The following is an 18,649-nucleotide window of genomic DNA, read 5'->3' as shown; positions in this document are numbered from 1 at the left end:
TTTGTGCAAAGACAAGAGTGAACTAATGAGCCATAAAATGATAAATGTCACTAGCAAACACAATACCATGTGATGCATGTTCAATACAGTATGTTTATTTCAATTACAATGGCGCTTTTATAAAATATCTGATGCAGAAACATCAACAGAAATGTAGAAATGATAACAGGATACCATACACACATAACCCATAAATACACACACTTTAGAAAAAGTACACATTATCCTTTAGAGCCTTTGGTCTGGAAACATACGCCAGGTGGAAACAACAAACATTTGCAGAAGAAAAAGTTCTCTGTGCACCATATAAGCCCTATCATATTTCATATCAGTACCGAATATACAGTGCACACGTGACGCCGTTTGCTTTCTCCCATTATGAAAGAATGTTTTGCATTGTTCAGGGATTTATAACCCTGTGTGATCCTGACGGTTGTCCATTTTCATAATGCTAAGATTTTTGCATAAGATAGAGATAGAATGAAAGGCAAAACAAATACAACCAAGCACCAGGCACTGTAGAGCGAGGCACTTGAGCACCTAACACCTCTGGTTTGGCATCATGACGTTTGGCACATGAGGGTGGCAATGCACTTTGAACTGCGTGTGTGTGTGTGTGTGCAAGAGAGAGAGAGAGATAACAAAAGCCCTGTCCAGCAAAACTCTCACAGCAGTCTCCTTACTACCTGTTGTGCGTCTGAAAACAACAAGGTGAGTTACATTCATTCTCCTCATATTTACACTTCCACCACATAAAGTACATCCTCTTGAGTGATTTCTGAGCAGCTCTCTCACCGAGCTTTAAGATGCAAGTCTGCACTTGTTGGTCTCGATGATATTACTGAACCACCGACGCTTCAAGTCTGTCGAGTCATGAAAATGTACTCCATAGTTACTCCAACTTTATTCTCTCCCAACATGCAGCACTTGGTTTCCTTGGGCTTGGTGAGATTAGTGGAGCGATCCCGGGGCTGGGCTGATGAGAGGGGGGGAGCTGCTATGACGCGGAGGAGTCTGGCTGGCTGAGGTCTTTCTTCGTCTTCTTCTTCTTCTTCTTTTTCTTGTTACTGCAGGGCTTGCAGACGCAGCACAGGATGCAGGGCGAGGCCAGCAGGAGGAGCGGAGACGTCACCAGCACGATGATGCTGACCCCCACCAGGATACCCACCACCTGAGGGACAACACAGTCAGCAACATCCTTAAAGCTGCACTAAGCAATCGTTTATACTAACAAAGGGTTGCTCTTAGTGAAGAATTATAACCCAGATCTACAGTTCAGTACAGTTTTTAGCATCTTTCACAGAGGGCAACTCGGGGTCTGAAAAGTGAAGCCAATGCTGTAGTGCCTTAAACTTGCATTCCTTCTAATAGCCAGCAGGGGGCGACTCCTCTGGTTGCTAAAAGAAGTCAGATTGTATAGAAGTCTATGAGAAAATGAGACTTCTCACTTGATTTATTACCTCAGTAAACATTGTAAACATGAGTTTATGGTCTCAATCTGAGCCCAAACATAAAATGGAAGAGCAAAAATAACTAAATAAAATGACATAACATGTTTTCCTTCTGTCCTCCCCAATTTTAATAATTTGGACGAATTAGAATTGAATTAGCTCCAATTAAAGGAAATCTTAATGCTACATATAATATACAGTGATATCTTAACACTAGTGTGTTCCCACTTTTGTGCCAACAGTTCATGTTTCCTCCTTCAACATGACAATGTCATGACCAAGAGCTCCAAGAACCTGGTTTTCCAAGTTAGGTATGGAAGAACTTGACTTGCACAAAGTTGCACTGACCTCAACCCTCCCTATCCAGAACCTGTGGGATGAACTGGAATGCCGCCTGCGAGCCAGTCCTTATCGCCCAATGTCAGCGTCTGACCTCAACTAATGCTTTTGTGGCCGAAAGTGTGCTGTTACAGCAGCATATCAAAAGCCACGGTTTCGGGTGTCCACATAGCAGTGTCTAGTCTACACGTAGTCAGCAAAATCATTAATCACTTCATCATCTCAAATCTAAATATCAAAAACATGCAATGCAAATGCTGTACACTTTAAATGCACTGTCACCACAGCAGCGTTTGCAGGCAGCTCAGAAGGAGTTATGTTTCTCTGTTTTCTTCCTCCTGGCAGAGGAATTTGTGGCAAGCAGATTGTAAAACGTATTGGACCTGTTAGGCAAGGGTGTAACCAAGTTCGTCATGAGTTGTTTTGCAAAGAACAACTGCTTTGTTGTCGTTCTTCCAACTCTACACATACTTAGCAACGCAGACGCACCGAGACACAATCAGGAGGTTCGCTGCAAACTTGAGACTAATCATGTGATTATGGCATCAGTGAAAAGAAAGTAGGTTTGGCGGCCAATAGTTTTGTTGAACGGTCATTACAGTGCAGGAATTTGAGATTAGCGCCGCGATTAGTTCAGCTTAACGTTTGATAAAGGGGCAAACTGGTGGAAAACAAACCGCTAAGAATGAGCCGACACAGACTTTATGGGTCTGCAGTAGGCAGAAATTGTTTGGCATCCTTTGGCAAAAATTATATAATAACCTTTCAGCATATTGTAATTCAAGTGCTCCGAGAGACAACTAGACTTCTGCACCTTCTCATGGCTCTGTTTACAGGCTTTAGGAAATCTAGTCTGTTACGGGAAACTTTGGCCAATCACAGGTCATTTCAGAGCGTTCTTATTGGGCATTCCTATTGGCTGTGCTCCGGCTGGTGGGCGGTGCTTGGTATTTACTCAACCGATCTCAACATGGCTGCCAGGTCACAAACGTTGTCATTTTACAGCTAAACAGTACACTACAAGATGTTTCTGAAAACATTTGAGAAGAGAAATATACATTACAGTAACAGAATATTGATTCATATTTGATCAGCGCTGCCTAGTTTGACCGTTTGATCGGAGTTCACGAGTGATTGACAGCCGGCTCATAGACTGCAGCTGGACAGCAGGCTCCAGCTGCCGTCTCTGATTGGTTGGCTTATAAAAATAATTTCTTTTAATCATATTTGCTCCATTTCTACCCACTGCAGCTTTAAAGGGAAAGTTGAGTTATGCACGGTTTTCAGCTTTTGTTGAAATTTTCAATAAATTGTGCAAGAAACGTGCCAGAATGGAAGCTGTACTGTCCTGCGTAGGTTTAATATCCTCACTGGAGAGTATACTCCAAACAGTGACTAATTGATCTGACAGCTGGGATGGAGTCCAAAATCTTTAACGTCCAATCCCGGTAGAGTGATGGCACACTTTTACTAAAATCAAAGTCATCCACGCAATAATTGACCACTCACGGATGATTGGCTCTGCAGGCTAATCCATTCAGACGACGACAGCGTCATCACAACCCTGATATGAATACTGTATGTCTGCTTTGCTGCGGGACCTCACCTGCGTCCTGTTCCACATAACCGAGGCCCTGGAGTGTCCCAGCTTGTTTCTGCACGGCCCCTTATCATAATGCCTCAGGAAGATATCGCCCTGTACAAAACACACACAGGCACGTGAAGACAAGAAATCTATACTATCCAGCAATCACTGAGGACATTCCAACACAAGCTAAAGATAGTGAAGCAGAGGCTGCGATGTTGTAAAGAACTGTAAAACAGGTGGCAAGGCAGTATAGTGATTTTCCAGCTTGTGTTAAAGCGTGTGAGTTAGGCAGCAGGAGAGACTCACATCCAGATTCTGCAGACAGTACCAGCAGAAGGTGTGTTTGCAGCTCTTACACAGCATCTGTGCACAGCCCTGGTTCCTCTCGATGTAGATGCCACACATAGGACACTGTTTGATGGGCATGTCAGAGTCGCTGCTGGAGCGGGCCCTGTGTGTATCGGGAGAGAGACACAGCAGAGGCATCAGATATGCAGTTAGCGGGGTCACGTTTGAGTATGAATCCACGGAGGCCTCAAGAGTCTCCAGGCACAGAGTGTGAATTCTTTATTTAGCGGCAGAGTTAAGGGTCAGTGCTCACTTTGAACTGGGTTAATTATTTTGGGATTCAAAGGTATGAGGGAAGTATTCTGTACGTACAATACAGGGCTATAGCTTCCACTGAACTCGTGTTTGAGGGTTTCAACAACCTGAGGACATTTACATTCTATGATTTAAACTAATTGCACAAGGCTGATTATATTTACACTTTATTTTGTTCGACCACCTACTGGGGACAGGACAACAAGCTGTGAACACAATTTGGACACGTTTGGACACAGCTAACTGGTTAGCAAACAGTTTCCTATTTACACATCCAGAAGAAACAGAGCAACTAAAGCATTTATTTGGAGCAATGTTTCCTGCCACCTGACGAATGTAAGTCCAATATTCACTCTCCTTTTAGCTCTGATTTGGTCTCCACCACCTTGCTATGTTTCTGTTTGCCATTTGGTGCTGGGCAGGTAGTAAATGGTATTTCAGTATGATTATCATGCTAGTGTGAAGAGGGCTTTGACACAACAAATATATCATTATGTAGGTAAATCAAATGAATTCAATGAATTAAAAAAAATTTAAAATCTTTAATATAATTAAGGCTGTCCAAGTTAATGTGATAATAATGCATTAACGCAAATTTGTTTTAACGCCACTAATTTCTTGAAGACATTAGCGCAACATGCAATTTTTAGGTTACTGGTATCATATGAAACTAGAAAAAACCTAAAGAATCCATTAAGGACACCAACCATGTAATACTACGTACTAAATTTTGGCGGGGAGAAAAACGGGCATGGTCATTTTCAAAGGGGTCCGTTGACCTCTGACCTCCAGATATGTGAATGAAAATGTGTTCTATGGGTACCCACGAGTCTCCCCTTTACAGACATGCCCACTTTATGATAATCACATGCATTTTTGGGCAAGTCATAGTCAAGTCAGCACACTGACACACTGACAGCTGTTGTTGCCTGTTGGGCTGCAGTTTGCCATGTTATGATTTGAGCATATTTTTTATGCTAAATGCAGTACCTGTGAGGGTTTCTGGACAATATGTGTCATTGTTTTGTGTTGTTAATTGATTTCCAATAATAAAGATATACATACATTTACATAAAGCAGCATATTTGCCCACTCCCATGTTGATAAGAGTATTAAATACTTGACAAATCTCCCTTTAAGGTACATTTTGAACAGATAAAAATGAGTGATAAATTTGCGATTAATCATGATTAACTATGGACAATCATGTGATTAAACTTGATTAATCGATAGACAGCTCTAAAAATAATATATATATTTTTTGTTGGCTAGTCAGACTCTTTACTGCAGTATTTCTAAAGTACTGGCTATGGCCCTTGTACAATTACATTGTGTTTGATGACTAAACCTGCAGGCTGAGGCTAATGTATATCCTGCTCTCAAGTTCAAACATAAAGATGATGTGCTCCATCCTTCACAGCACACTGCAGACACCACTGCTTCACTGCAGTGCACAGCTTCCTAATGTACAGTGAACTACATGGCTCGTTGCCCGCCCTCCTCCTCCCTTTGGCACGGAGACAATGGAATTCCGATATAAGTCAGTGACTCCCCAATGACATCAGTCAGTCTGGCAGAGCCACAGCTCGGAGCAGCACGGTAACATACTGTAGCTGTACAACGGGGACTACACAGAGGGCACTGCTGACGAATACTAAGCTATTGATCCTGAAATAGAGTTTATTGTATATTCAGCTCAGGTTCTCTACTGGGAGATGAGGAGCTACACATCACTTGTATAATCCATTCAATGTAAATATCCTGCCACAATAACTGTCAGGTGTTTTTAATTTATACTAAATTTGAGATTGGATTTTCCTCATATAATAAGATAATGGAATTGATTGTCTACGTCTCTAACAGTTAAAGGTAATACATACAATATCTTAGAACAATAATATGTGTAAATAAAACCCATTTAACCTGCAGTAGGCAGAATGTTTTTGGCATTACTGGGCAAAAATTCCATAATAACCTTTCAGCATATTATAATTCAAGTGCTCTGAGAGACTTCTGCACCTCCTCATGGCTCTGTTTTCCGGCTTTAAAAAATCTAGACTGTGATGGGAGACTTTGGCCAATCGCAGGTCATTTCAGAGAGAGAGCGTTCCTATTGGCTGTTCATTCAACGGAGGCAAAAATAACTTTTTTTTAATCATATTTTCTCCGTTTCTACCCACTGCAGCTTTAGAAGTATCATGATTCAGTCTGTTCGCAGTAGTAACAAGTGTTTCTTTGTAGACTCCTCAGAGTCCTGAACTAACACACCCATGCTGCTTTCAGCACAGTATCATCTTCAAAGTGCAACTCAGACTCTGTGGCTGACCAAACAGCCCGCTAACTGACCTGCTTTCATGAGAGGATGAGGGCGACATCATGGGCTGGCGCTCAGGACAGGTATGGCCGTCCTGCCAGGGCCCTCTGCACCCGGAGCAGAAGACGGCGTGACAGGTCGGGCAGGGCACGGCGGTGGGCCGGCCCTCGGTGCTCAGCTGCACACTGCACACCGCCTGGCATTCAAGAACCGGGCACCAGGATTTACTGGGGTCCAACTTCACTCCTGCAGAAAGCAAAGAGGGGATGCGATTGTAAAGACGAGCTCACGAGTTTCATTTGAAGGCACCAGAAGCCACAGAGGCTAAACATTTTGCAAGCTAGCAAGAGGGTAACATAATGCAGGAAATGCAACGGCATAACGACAGAGGAAAAAGATAAGGCCAACATTTTCCTCAGATCCATTATAAAATTACGAAGAAAAACAATAACCGACTAAAATTACAATATATTATGCACCGAAAAATGAATTTCCATGGCCTTCTCCATTTCTGACAACGTCAACAAACACGTCACAAGTCTGAGCTTTCAGAAACTTTGCACTTGCGAGGTTGTGAATACGACAAGAGGGGGGCGTTCATATGGACTCTTCTCATGAACACGGTAAACACGACCCCATTTGAAGGAAAAAACATCAAATAAATCCATTGTTCTCATTTCTAATTGGCTATCTATGAAGGCAAACAACCTTCTAAGTAGCTTACAACGACAGAAGGACACAAATACAAATGTGAAATGCGTACAAAAAAATAATCTGGCCTGTTTCAAAACCAAAACAGAAACTGGAGCTTTCATGATCTGATCCCCTACCCACCGGCTCGTACTTTCATTGTGAATCATAACAGAAGGAAAACACTGTTGTGAAATAGCCTGTACTTTGCACTTCTTTACACTCCCAATAATATGAGTCTTATGATTTATGGCCAGAGTAAACAATAACTATTATTGGCTTCACAGCGTATTGTTACTGTGCAACTGGAAAAGACCAATATAGCTACAAGGCAAACTAACCTCTGTTTGCAATTTGTAAATGTCAACAGAAACCTATTTCAACTCTTTCTGTTCCCACCAAGCCTCCGGTGTAGAATAGACATACAATCTGTCTTCACAAACACTTCCACAACTAAGGGTGCAATCAGCTACACATATAGGTCATATAATGCATTAGCCCTCTCATTACTTCAAATACAACAGAATAGTACCATGGACCTCTTGCAGCACGTGTAATAGAGTTTCCAGCTGGTTATGTTTGGTTTCACTGAAGGTAATAAAGGCACAGTTTCAGTAAGCTCCTGGGTAAAACTGGACCAGAGCAGAATAGAAAAAAGAGGCCCCACATTATCCCAGGCATGTGAAGCTCAGCACTCTGTGGTGCTGCTCAGTGTAATAACACCAGCTGAAGTGCGACCTGAAATAGCCCGATGCCCGTCACCGGTCATCAGCATGCTAACGCAACAATACCTACCTCTCTCAAACTTCAGACGCTGATACAGCTCCGACTGATCTTCTGGGGCCAAGCCAGCTATCTGCAATCACACAGCACAGAGAGGTCATGTTTTATTCACTCAGAGCTGTGATGTTGAACTTTGTGTTGTGCATGCAAGAAGTTTGAAAAACCCAGTATCTTTTTCAAAACCCTAATGGAAAAAATGCAAATGCAAAAATACACGGTGGTCAAGATTAAAATGAGGCTGTGTTGTGTGGTTGCTGAGAAGCTGATACCTCAAAGATCATCCAGGATCAACTGGTCACCTAGCAACTGCAATTTGCTGCATTATTTCTAAGACACCTCAGTAGTTGGTGAATAGACACTGAGAGAAAAAAAAAGGAGTTTCTAAATGAAAAAGGCTGCTTTTATTTGGATGTAGTGTATCTGGGCAGACTAATGGACTTATGTCATATGAAATGTATTCCTCTCCATCAACTAAATTGTATGACATCATAAAGTTTGATTTATATAAACAGAAATGACCAGTAACAGTTAAGTTGTCTATTTCTGCATGGTAAAGTTTATCAGCCTATTTTATCTGTAGTTTGGGATTTATCCTATAATTATTATTACTTATATACTTTATTTTTTATTATTTGTTATTTTAATTTAATTAATTAATTAAAAAAAATTATCTTATTTTCTTTTTTTAATTAATTTAATTTAATTATTTGTTTGTTCTTTATCCTTTTTGCAACGGCAATGGGTGAGTGTTGGGTGGGTGGGGGCTTTGGGGGGAAAATACCAAAATATGGAGGGACAATCATTTACATTTGTGCTCTATTTGTATGTTTCTGTACACCTGTTGCTACTCCCAATAAAAAAGGCAAAGCAACAATTATAATGTAATTCTTATGTTGTAGTAAAAGCTACAAGATGACAAACGATCAACAAGAAAGATGTTGCAAAGGTCTGCAAATACAGAAGATGTTTGCTTAAACCAGCATTAGCTTACAGTAAGAAATGCCAACTGTTTAAGACCAACAAGCTTGAGGAAATTCTTTATTTCTTCCTCCAATCTTTTAAGACTAAAGACAGACTAAGATAAGAATTAAAACTGCTTGCAGTGCATTATTATTATTTGCCTCCTGTATATCTAACATCTGCCTAATTTCCCTACTGGATAACAGGGAATAGAAATTCAACATTCAAATCAATTCCATCTTATTTCAGAGGGAAGTCCAATCAGCACCAGTTAAAGAGTGTTTACAAAACATTACAAATGAAGAACTAATGAGCAGAATTTCCCTTTGTTTGTGATTCAGCACTTTAAGCTTCTTCTCTGACGTGTTTACTGTTTCGTATCTACGACGTGCGACAGCTCAAGGAGTTTCATTTTCTGCTTGACTGCTCTATTGACATTACCTCATTTTACTCAACACACTCAAAAGAATTCCCTGGGTACACATCATTTTCACAACACTTGATCTTTGTTAATCCAGCCCACACACTTTTAAAAACACAATAGTGGAAATCCAACTTTAGAAGTTTGCTTGCAGCACTCTGGACTGTAAAAACAAAACTGCAGCAACTTAGAAATTAATATATATATTCCAAAACCACATGTTTGCATAAAACAGGTTTTTAGTTCAGTACATGTTTGTGCATCAACATTATTTTTGTATCTTATGGCCTCTGTAGCCTTTTTTTGGTTTCACTCATGACCTACATATCAGTGGTTTTAAGCGGGGCATACCTCAGAGTCCAGTAGCACTCCAGTCTTTTGGCAGGCCATATCTGGGCAGGTGATGGGTGCCCCCCCACCCTCCATGATGGCCAGCTGAACATACTGCTCCAAACACTGGAGAGGGAGAAGCAACACAACACGCAGCATTAGTCTGGACATTGAATGGAACAGGGAGAGTTGAACCATAGCACTCTTGTAAAAAGTAATATATTTATATACTTTACATACTGTTACACCTCTGTGTATACTGTATTTATACATGTTCTTCTTCTCTATACATACTACATTCCTGTCTACACCTCTGTGTACATATATTATTTCTCATCGTGCATATGCATACAAGAACAGTTTTCCCATCTGAAATACTGTCATCAACTAAATTTCAAATTTACATTACTATTTTATATTTACTTATGTTTATATTTATTTGAACTGCACTATTTTATACCAGTTTATCATTTTGCTTTTACATTTACTTGTGTGATTTGCCCCTTTTTTTAAATAATATTTTAATTTAAGAAAAAGGGCATAGTTCACAAATATTTGAGATAGAACATTTTCATTTTATATTTTATTTTTTAGAAAAAACAAGGTTATAACAACATATCTACATATGGAATGATGATAAGTACTAAAATAAAAAAAGGAAAACATTTAATTAAATTTTTTAAAAAGTCAGCAAACACAAAACTAATAAAATAAAACATAAATACAGATTAATTAATTAATATTTCGCATTGGAAGAGATACATATACATCCTTTGAAATATAAACAAGTTTGTGAATGTTGAAGTACTGTATACAGGCTTATTTACCATCAGTTATTAACACTACATTCTAGTGTGTGGAGCGTTCCATGAGCGGTTCCTGGGGTCGGCTAATCATGACGAATACAATTACAGTGCCTACTTAATTTTGGGGAAAGGCCTTAAGCCTTTCGAAATAAGATACTAAAGGGTCCCATGTTGCATGGAATTTTTGGGTTGACCCTCTGACGGAATATTTGATCTTTTCTAACTTAAGAAATAGCATGATAATTTCCCCTTTTATATATTCATATTTTATGAGCATTGTTGAAGGAACCCCAGACCAAAGATGTTCATTGCCAATGACTGCTTTGCTAGAATTGACAAATGACAAATAAAGAACCTTGAATATTTAACAATATATCATAATCATACATATTATCTTAACTGTCCACCCTAGGTGAAAAATAATTTTAAAAAAACATGAACATTTTTCATGACAAATGCAGTAAGCAAAGAAAGCTGTTGTACAAACATGCCAAACTAAATGCCACAGTTTCTTTTCAGCGCTCACGCGTTCATAGTCATAAGTTTGCCTCAGCCATGAAATACGGAAGAGTAGGAAGGAAGGAGGAACTATGTAAACATTGTGCAAAGGGAGACAGTTTTGAGGAACAGAAAATAAAAACATGCAATGTCACTTTTCTCTGTGTAAAAACAAACCTATCCTAGAGGACTGGAATGTGTTTTTAGGCCCAGTTGTACGTGAGAACTTGTGCTTATCGTGTGCTTTCTCATAAAACATGATGTACTGTTCATCCAGAAACTGAGCTGAAATACAAAAACACACAAGTCTGTGCTCTGGAACCACACTGGAGGAGGTATTTCAGGTTTATAAAATACAGTTCAACTGATAAGCAGCGTTTACAGTATCCCTTTCCCTCCTTCTTCCCCCGTGACGCTGCGTATGTGTGTGTGTTTTATCTGCGTGACCTTGTGCGTGCAACAGTGACAACTTGGCTACCTTGGAAAGAGATTAACACCTGCCACTATCTAGCAACCTCTCTGTGTCAGGGCATAACACCAACATCTCAGTTTCAGACGTGTAGTAGACCTCTGGGCTTCGGTAAGAAATGATACCGCTCTGTATTCTAGTGACTTCTTCTCTCGTAAAAGGACTGAAAAAGCTATAAGAAAGTAACAAGAAGATGTTAAAAAAATTTCAAAAGCTTTGATAAATCTCAAAAGATTCCCGAGGACAAGACATAGAAAGTGAGAGAAAGCCAATCCTGTGTTGAAACCACATCATTTCACTAAAGCTGTAATATGCAGGATTTGCCAATAAAATGATCTATTTTAAGATCTTAAAGCAGGAAGTGGTGCCGCAATAAAAAGGAGCATCCCATTCCAAGTCATTTAAACGTTGGAGATTTGCCTAAATTGCCCAAAGAAAAGTTGGAGTAATTTTTGTGAAACCTTCCCCTGCCTACAGAAAGTGACTAAAGAGCATGAGCAATACGAGTAGAGGATGAGCAAGCATTTAATCTAAATATAGCCTGGAGGCTTCCTGATATGTGTCAGTAACAAAGGTTCACATGTTTCATTTCCACAGCAGTTAAATGTCGAGATTATGTTTGTCTTTTCTTACCGCTGTGCAGAAGACACAGCTGCAGCTCTTCAGTTCCCTGGTGGCTGCAGACGGCTGCTCGCTGAGGCACAGCTTGCAGAAGGCCTCGGGCCCCGGCTGGGGGTCAGCGCCGGCCTCGGGGGTCCCCGGTGCCGAATCCCCGGTGTCCCGGCTCAGGGTGGGACTCCTGCTGGCCATGGCGGGGCGATGCAGACAGGGAGGAGAAGAATCAGGCTGCTCCTAGCCCTTCTGCTGCAGACGGAGAGGAGCTACAGCCTCCATGTTCCTGAAAGCAGAAACAGCACTAATCTATTAGTCTATTCGGTAACACTTCCTCTTTCCAGTTCACACAACGCTGCACCCTGTTACTGGAACCTGTCATCTCTTATGGTAACCGGTACACCAACTGTGATGACTGCACCTCTCTCTGAGGTATTACATTGTCTTGTTACCTGAGAGATGAATTAGTCACTGTTTAAAGCTGCGTGGTGCATGAAGTCAAACATAATTACGTGTAATTACCGCAGTATTATCGATTACTCATCGTGTCATTTTTAAGGCCGAAGTCCAAGGTCCGTGTTTACTGAGTCTACAGTTATTGACCAGCTCCTCATTCACTCTGACAGGAGGAATTGATTGTCGATCGTTTTTAGAAACATGGTAAATACACACTTGTGTAGCCACAGAAGGTACTTGGAAGCTATTTTGTTTGGCATGTACAGTCAACATTGAGCTAAATTTCAAGGGGTAGAAAGATGGGAAAGAGGGAAAACTCACTCAAATGAAAACTATTTGACTAAAATTCACTACATATTGAGAGAAAAGAGAGATTAACCAACATAGGCTACATTTCTGAACCTTTTTTTATTTTGGAGTTCAACGTTTTCTGATGTTAAGTTCTCGCAGAGATGACACAACGCACAAAACTGCAGTACAACAGGTCAAATGTGTGTTTTTAATGTGACGAGTCTACAGCCACGCTAGCAGCTCTGTGAGGCTGTACTTATATGAAGGCACAGTGGTGCTTTGAGCTAACATCAGCCTGCTAACATGCTCATAATGAAAGTGCTAAAATGCTGGTGTTAAGCAGATATAATAATGTTAACCATATTCACCATCTTGTATGTTAGCATGCTAACATCTGTCAATTAGCACTACAGAAAGCTGAGGCTATATGAATGGCATAAGTTCATCAGAGGTATTACAATTCATATTGAGGGATACAGGAACTTGTGTCCCAAATTTCATGGCATCTATTCAGTTGTCGAGAAATTTCACTTAAAGGTGCTAAATGCGAGATTGGGAGCATTTCTATTGCCTCCACACGGCTCTCAACATGGCGACGGTGCTAACAGTGAAAACAACGGCAACAGTGTTGACAGAGCTAACAGTGTTTACCTGAGGGGAGGGCGCTACGCTTCAGCAACGGCACTGTCGGTCAGGACGGTGTTATCAGCTGTAACCGCCGTATAAGAGCAGTACAGAGCGACGGTCGTCAGCTAGGCAGTGGGGCACGCTCACATGCACTAATATGCACTAAAAGCATGCACGGCCGGCCCGGCTATGTCAGAGAAGCTCTGATTACAACATTGACTTCATTCTCTGCTCAGGTAGACATTATTCCAATATATATCGTATGGAGCAGTGGTTTTCAAAGTGGGGTCAAAGAGAATAGTATAGAAGCAAAGAAACTAAACTCCTGTGTTTTTTTGACAACAGCCTCTGCCGCCATTTTGGACTGAAAACACTTATTATATTTATAATATTTCATTGTTCAACACAGGCCATTTTGGTTGAATATGACAATAAAGTAGAAATTATTTTGTTTTACTTTTGTACGGCACTTTTTAGGAGGATGTTTTACTGGCGTCCGGTAGTCGCTTTCAGTCCAAAATGGCAAAAGCTTAACTTTGCTGCTGGGCGCAGAGGTTGCAATGGAACGAACTTGACTTTCACTTCTTGGTAATATACGCTCTTTGGTGGGGTCTGAAGACCCCCAGGGGTTCTTTGAGGGAATTTCAGGGGGTCCCCAGCAAAAAGGGGAATCATTTATTTTCACTGTAATTCCATGCATAAGTAACAAAATGACGGAGTGTGTGACTATTATGGTCATGGGTTTCTGTAATAAAACATCTAAAAGCAAAAATCCTATCAGATGGAACAAAATCTTATCAAATGGGGGTCCGTGGTCTAATTTGCATCCGTTTAAGGGTCCTTGACGTGAAAAAATTCATCCTCTTGGCACCATGAATGTCTGGACAAAGTTGTGTGCCGATCCATGTAATAGTTGTTGCGATATTTCAGTCTGGACCAAAGAGGTAAACCAACCGACCAAAAAGCATATTACAAAACATCTGTTCAATTACAGCATCAAGCCTAAACATAATCAGTGACTTCCACCTTTAACTATCATGCACTACTGCCATATTTTGGGACAGCAGGTCAGAGGTGGGTGGATAATAGAGGCCTAATCTGGTGTTAAAGGGGAACCAAAGTCACCAAACCCCAAAAAAAGTGTCGCTTTGGTCCTGTCCAATCCCAAAAAGCATGAGGAATAATAAACCCATAATCTGGGATTTACGATTAATCCTGTAGATAACAGTGGTTGGACACAGAACGGGGTCACACAGGAAACGGTGGCGTTAAAAACACACTCTGCAGCCTGAGCGGCTGTTGAAATCACACGTTATCTCACACAGTGTTCTCTATTTCAGCAGGCTGTTAGAGTTGGCAGGAAACTTTAGGGGCAACTCAATCGATAGAGCCACCACCACCACCGACACCGACACCAACACCAGTGTCCTAAATTCCTCAGCGAGTGCTCTTTTATCATGCACTACCGATTATCATGCAGATGACTGATAGTGATAGTGGAGCAGCGCACGTTGGTATTTCTGCACAGTCACTGTGTATTCGCCTGCACTGCCTTTTAGACAGGTGAGCTGAGCCGATTGCAGTCGTCATCCCACAATACTGTCGGCCTGTCCTGTCCTGCCCAAGCGTAAGCCGTCGCATGGTTTCCCATGGGAAAATAACAGGTCTCTGCACGGAAACTCCAATATGTATCTAATAACAGCCTCTCATTCCTGAACAGCTTCAAAGTTTAGAGGAACCTGAGATTACATCTGGCTGATAGAAGTGTTTTTATCTCAGAACAACAGACATATCAGTATCGGTCCACCTTTGATATGATAGATAAGAGGCAGTTTGAGTGACTATGAGCTGTAGAATTCCTCAGTACTTCATGGTTGCCTGTAGGGCTGACCCGAATGCTTCGAAGCTGCGACCATTGCCATGGTTATCGACCTCCAAATTGGTATTCGATATGGGTATAAATCCTTAAAAAAAACATGAAATTAGGAATACTCCCAAAACATTATTCATATTCAGCATTAATTATTACTAGTTATTCTCAGACGGATATCTCTGTTTGTTGTGTGTAGAGGTGCGTGTGAGTATAGTGGCACTGTCCAAGACACTGAAATGGGGGAGATGGAGACAGAAAGACAGAAGAACATGTCAGTCTGCTGCGTCGTGTTGCGAAGCTTCGAATACCTCTGAATATTTCTCGGCGAAGCTCAAAAATGTTTATACGGGACAGCCCTGATTCTAATGTAATACACTGGACAGATTTAAGTTTGCATGAATGAGTTAGAGGATTAGACTATAGTCTGTTTCAGAAGCATTTCCACCCTGAATGTTTGCATCTAAATATATTAAATGTCAATGCCAACCAGACGCCTCCACACAAAATGCATCGCTATTAATATCTGCTTTCAAAAAAAACATCCCGGACTGCAGTCCCTGCTCCCTGAGCCAGCAATTAAAGCTGAGAATAAGTTTCTATTCATTAATCGCCCTTGTGTGCCAACAGTTCCTTTTAGGCGTGGAGCTGACCGTCCAGCGATTAGCAGTCCTCCCGGATCAAGGTCTAGATGGCATTCGATCAAAGCATCATTGTTGACCGGATCGAGAGAGAGGCAGAAACGGAAAAACCAGATCTGCCCGGTGAAAAGCTGCTGCTGCTTCTACACAGGCTGCCACTGTGTTGAGGCAGCTGGGGCTGTGTGCTCGGGGAGTGTGTAGCAGAATTTATATGGCATCATTTATACAGCTGCAATCACTCCCAGTCTGTCCTTCTGGGTTTTCTGGTATAATAACCTGTGTATTTTGTAGGGGAGACAGACTTAAACAAGAGCACATAAAGTTGAAATAAAGCAATATGAAGATGTGGTGGGAGAAGATGTAGTGCAAACCATTTACTGTACATCAGTGCGGTGAGTTGATTGCAGTGATTTAAAGGTATATCCCTATAAAGTAACATTTCTTCATATGCATATTCTTCTATAACTATACCCCAAGGTTAGTATTGTTTATAACAAAGTCTCATCTGTAACAGATGAAATCTGACACATCTGCATCCCTCTCAAGGTTGCATTCTTGCATAGGTCAACATTATGACGCATTCACTGTGTGATATTTCATAAGGTGTATTTTTGGGTAATGGATGGTGTGTGTGTGTGTGTGTGTGTGTGTGTGTGTGTGTGTGTGTGATGCAGACAAAAGCCAGCTGAGCAGAGGGACCTACCTTTGCTTGTGGACCACTGGGTGTAGTAGGAGCTGCCTGGGTCTAAATCCACAGCCGCAGTGCTCTTCTACTGTGGCACATGTGTTGATCCGGTCTGCTGTGACTCCACCGGTACCGCCCACTCCTCTCACACACACACACACACACCAGCTGAAAAACTAAAACATGTTTGAGCGTCCTGCTCGCTGCTGTCTGTCCTGTATGCGTGTATGTGTGTGAATGAGTGTGTGTGCTCTGCTCCTGCGTTTTGTTTCCATCCAGGAAGCAGTGATCTCTCTCTCTCTCTCTCTCTCTCTCTCTCTCTCTCTCTCTCTCTCTCTCTCTCTCTCTCTCTCTCTCTCTCTCTCTCTCTCTCTCTCTCTCTCTCTCTGCTGAGCTCCACTCTTCACTGCTCCTGCTGGCTATTTCACTGTACTCATGCTGCTTTCAGGTGCAGTCGGACAAAAATGGAAGTCAAGCCATAAACTGATCACAAATAGTAAAAGGTTATCAGACAAGTCAAAAATACAACTAAATTAAATCAATAAATATAATACTGTCGATTAGATGATTACAATATCAACTCATTGGATGTTAAAGGTAAAGTATAAAGCTTTTTACAAGTCATTTCAATTATTTAAAGCAGCAGTAGGCAGAATGTTTTTGGCATCATTGGGCAAAAATTCCATAATAATTTGTCAGCATATTGTAATTCAAGTGTTCTGAGAGGAAACTAGACTTCTGCACCTCCTCATGGCTCTGTTTCAGGCTTTAAAAAAAATCTAACCCGTGACGGGAGACTTTGGCCAATCACAGGTCATTTCAGAGAGAGCGAGAAAGCTTTCCTACTGCGCGTTCCTATTGTCTGTGCTCCGGCTGGTGGGCGGTGCTTGGTATTTCCTCAACAGATCTCAACATGGCTGCCGGGTAACGAACTTTCTCATTTTACAGCTAAATAGTACACCACAAGATGATTCTGAAAACATTTGAGGAGAGAAATAGGCATAAACAGTAACAGAATATTGATTCATATTTGATCAGTAGCTCATGACTGGAGACTTTGGCCAATCACAGGTCATTTTAAAGAGAGAGCATTCCTATTGGCTGTTCATTCAACGGAGGCAGCTGTCAATCATCCGCGAACTCCGATCAAACGGTCAAACTAGGCAGCACTGATCAAATATGAATCAATATTCTGTTACTGTAATGCCTATTTCTCTCCTCAAATGTTTTCAGAATCATCTTGTAGTGTACTGTTTAGCAGTAAAATGAAAAAGTTTGTGAATTGGCAACCATGTTGAGATCTGTTGAGGAAATACCAAGCACCGCCCACCAGCAGGAGCACAGCCAATAGGAATGCTCAGTAGGAAAGCTCTCTCTCTCTCTCTCTGAAATGACCTGTGATTGGCCAAAGTCTCCCATCCCAGGCTAGATTTTTTTTTTAAAGCCTGAAAACAGAGCCATGAGGAAGTGCAGAAGTCTAGTTTTCTCTCAGAGCACTTGAATTACAATATGCTGAAAGGTTATTATGGAATTTTTGCCCAATGATGCCAAAAATATTCTGCCTACTGCAGGATTAAAGAGGCAAATTTTGCAAAAAGACCAGCTAGAGTACCTCTTCATAGATGCACTACTCCTATTTATGGCCCATATGATGTTACTTATATCCATCATTAGCAAAACCCCTTGCTAGTTCAGGAATATGATTGTCTCACTTATGAATGAATGAATATTAGTTTTACTAAATATTGTTTCATACTTATTTGAATATTCTTTGAGTGTACTGTATGTTGACCCTGATGAATACCACAAGATGAAATGTGTTGGTCTCACAATAAAGTTGTTTTTTGTACTTGGCATTTTGACCCTTTAAGACAATTTCTCTTCTCCATGCAACTTGTGCCATAAATTCCTGTTATGGTCATATTTGGCATACTCAGCACTGATAGAACAGAATGATTTGTTTTTTTATTCGCAAGAGACTTGACTTGGATTTCATCGAAAAGACTTCAAAACAGCTCTGGATGGAGCGAATTACTGCACATTTGAAGAAGATTGTCGTTGAAGCATTATCACATTTCCTTAAATAGAAACAGGAAGTCTGACAAAACACGCACGCAGCGCTTCGTCTCTCGCGGCCAGTTATTTCATTCTAATAGAAAACAATGCAATCAAACTGATTTAGTCACTGACGCTGGCTCGTGTTAAATAAAGATAT

At 41.0% G+C, this 18,649-nt stretch overlaps 1 protein-coding gene across 1 annotated transcript; it reads right to left on the bottom strand.

Annotated features, from left to right (window-relative positions):
* Positions 1-75: 75 nt before the first annotated feature.
* On the bottom strand, positions 76-16,703 carry rnf144b (ring finger protein 144B). The gene is made up of 8 exons (XM_074654592.1): positions 16,453-16,703; positions 11,886-12,150; positions 9,501-9,605; positions 7,781-7,841; positions 6,328-6,541; positions 3,685-3,829; positions 3,397-3,486; positions 76-1,171 (listed from the first exon to the last, which is right to left on the bottom strand). The coding sequence occupies exons 2-8, from the start codon at positions 12,060-12,062 to the stop codon at positions 998-1,000; spliced, it is 966 nt and encodes a 321-aa protein (XP_074510693.1). The 5' UTR covers positions 12,063-12,150; positions 16,453-16,703; the 3' UTR covers positions 76-997.
* Between the last annotated feature and the right edge of the window lie 1,946 nt (positions 16,704-18,649).

Source organism: Sebastes fasciatus, chromosome 12 (assembly GCF_043250625.1).
Source record: "Sebastes fasciatus isolate fSebFas1 chromosome 12, fSebFas1.pri, whole genome shotgun sequence".
Classification (NCBI taxonomy): Eukaryota; Metazoa; Chordata; class Actinopteri; order Perciformes; family Sebastidae; genus Sebastes; species Sebastes fasciatus.
Note: the sequence above shows the minus strand (reverse complement) of the source record. Positions and strands in the feature narration are given on the sequence as shown.

What these genes read in the sequence shown, in the direction of transcription:
- rnf144b (XM_074654592.1), bottom strand. Translation starts at nt 12,062, where the DNA reads ATGGCCAGCAGGAGTCCCACCCTGAGCCGGGACACCGGGGATTCGGCA. An exon ending in GAGTGCTACTGGACTCTGAG is followed by an intron (nt 7,842 to 9,500) that starts GTATGCCCCGCT and finishes GTGTGATTGCAG; the next exon opens with ATAGCTGGCTTGGCCCCAGA. An exon ending in ACTGTCTGCAGAATCTGGAT is followed by an intron (nt 3,487 to 3,684) that starts GTGAGTCTCTCC and finishes TGTTTTGTACAG; the next exon opens with GGCGATATCTTCCTGAGGCA.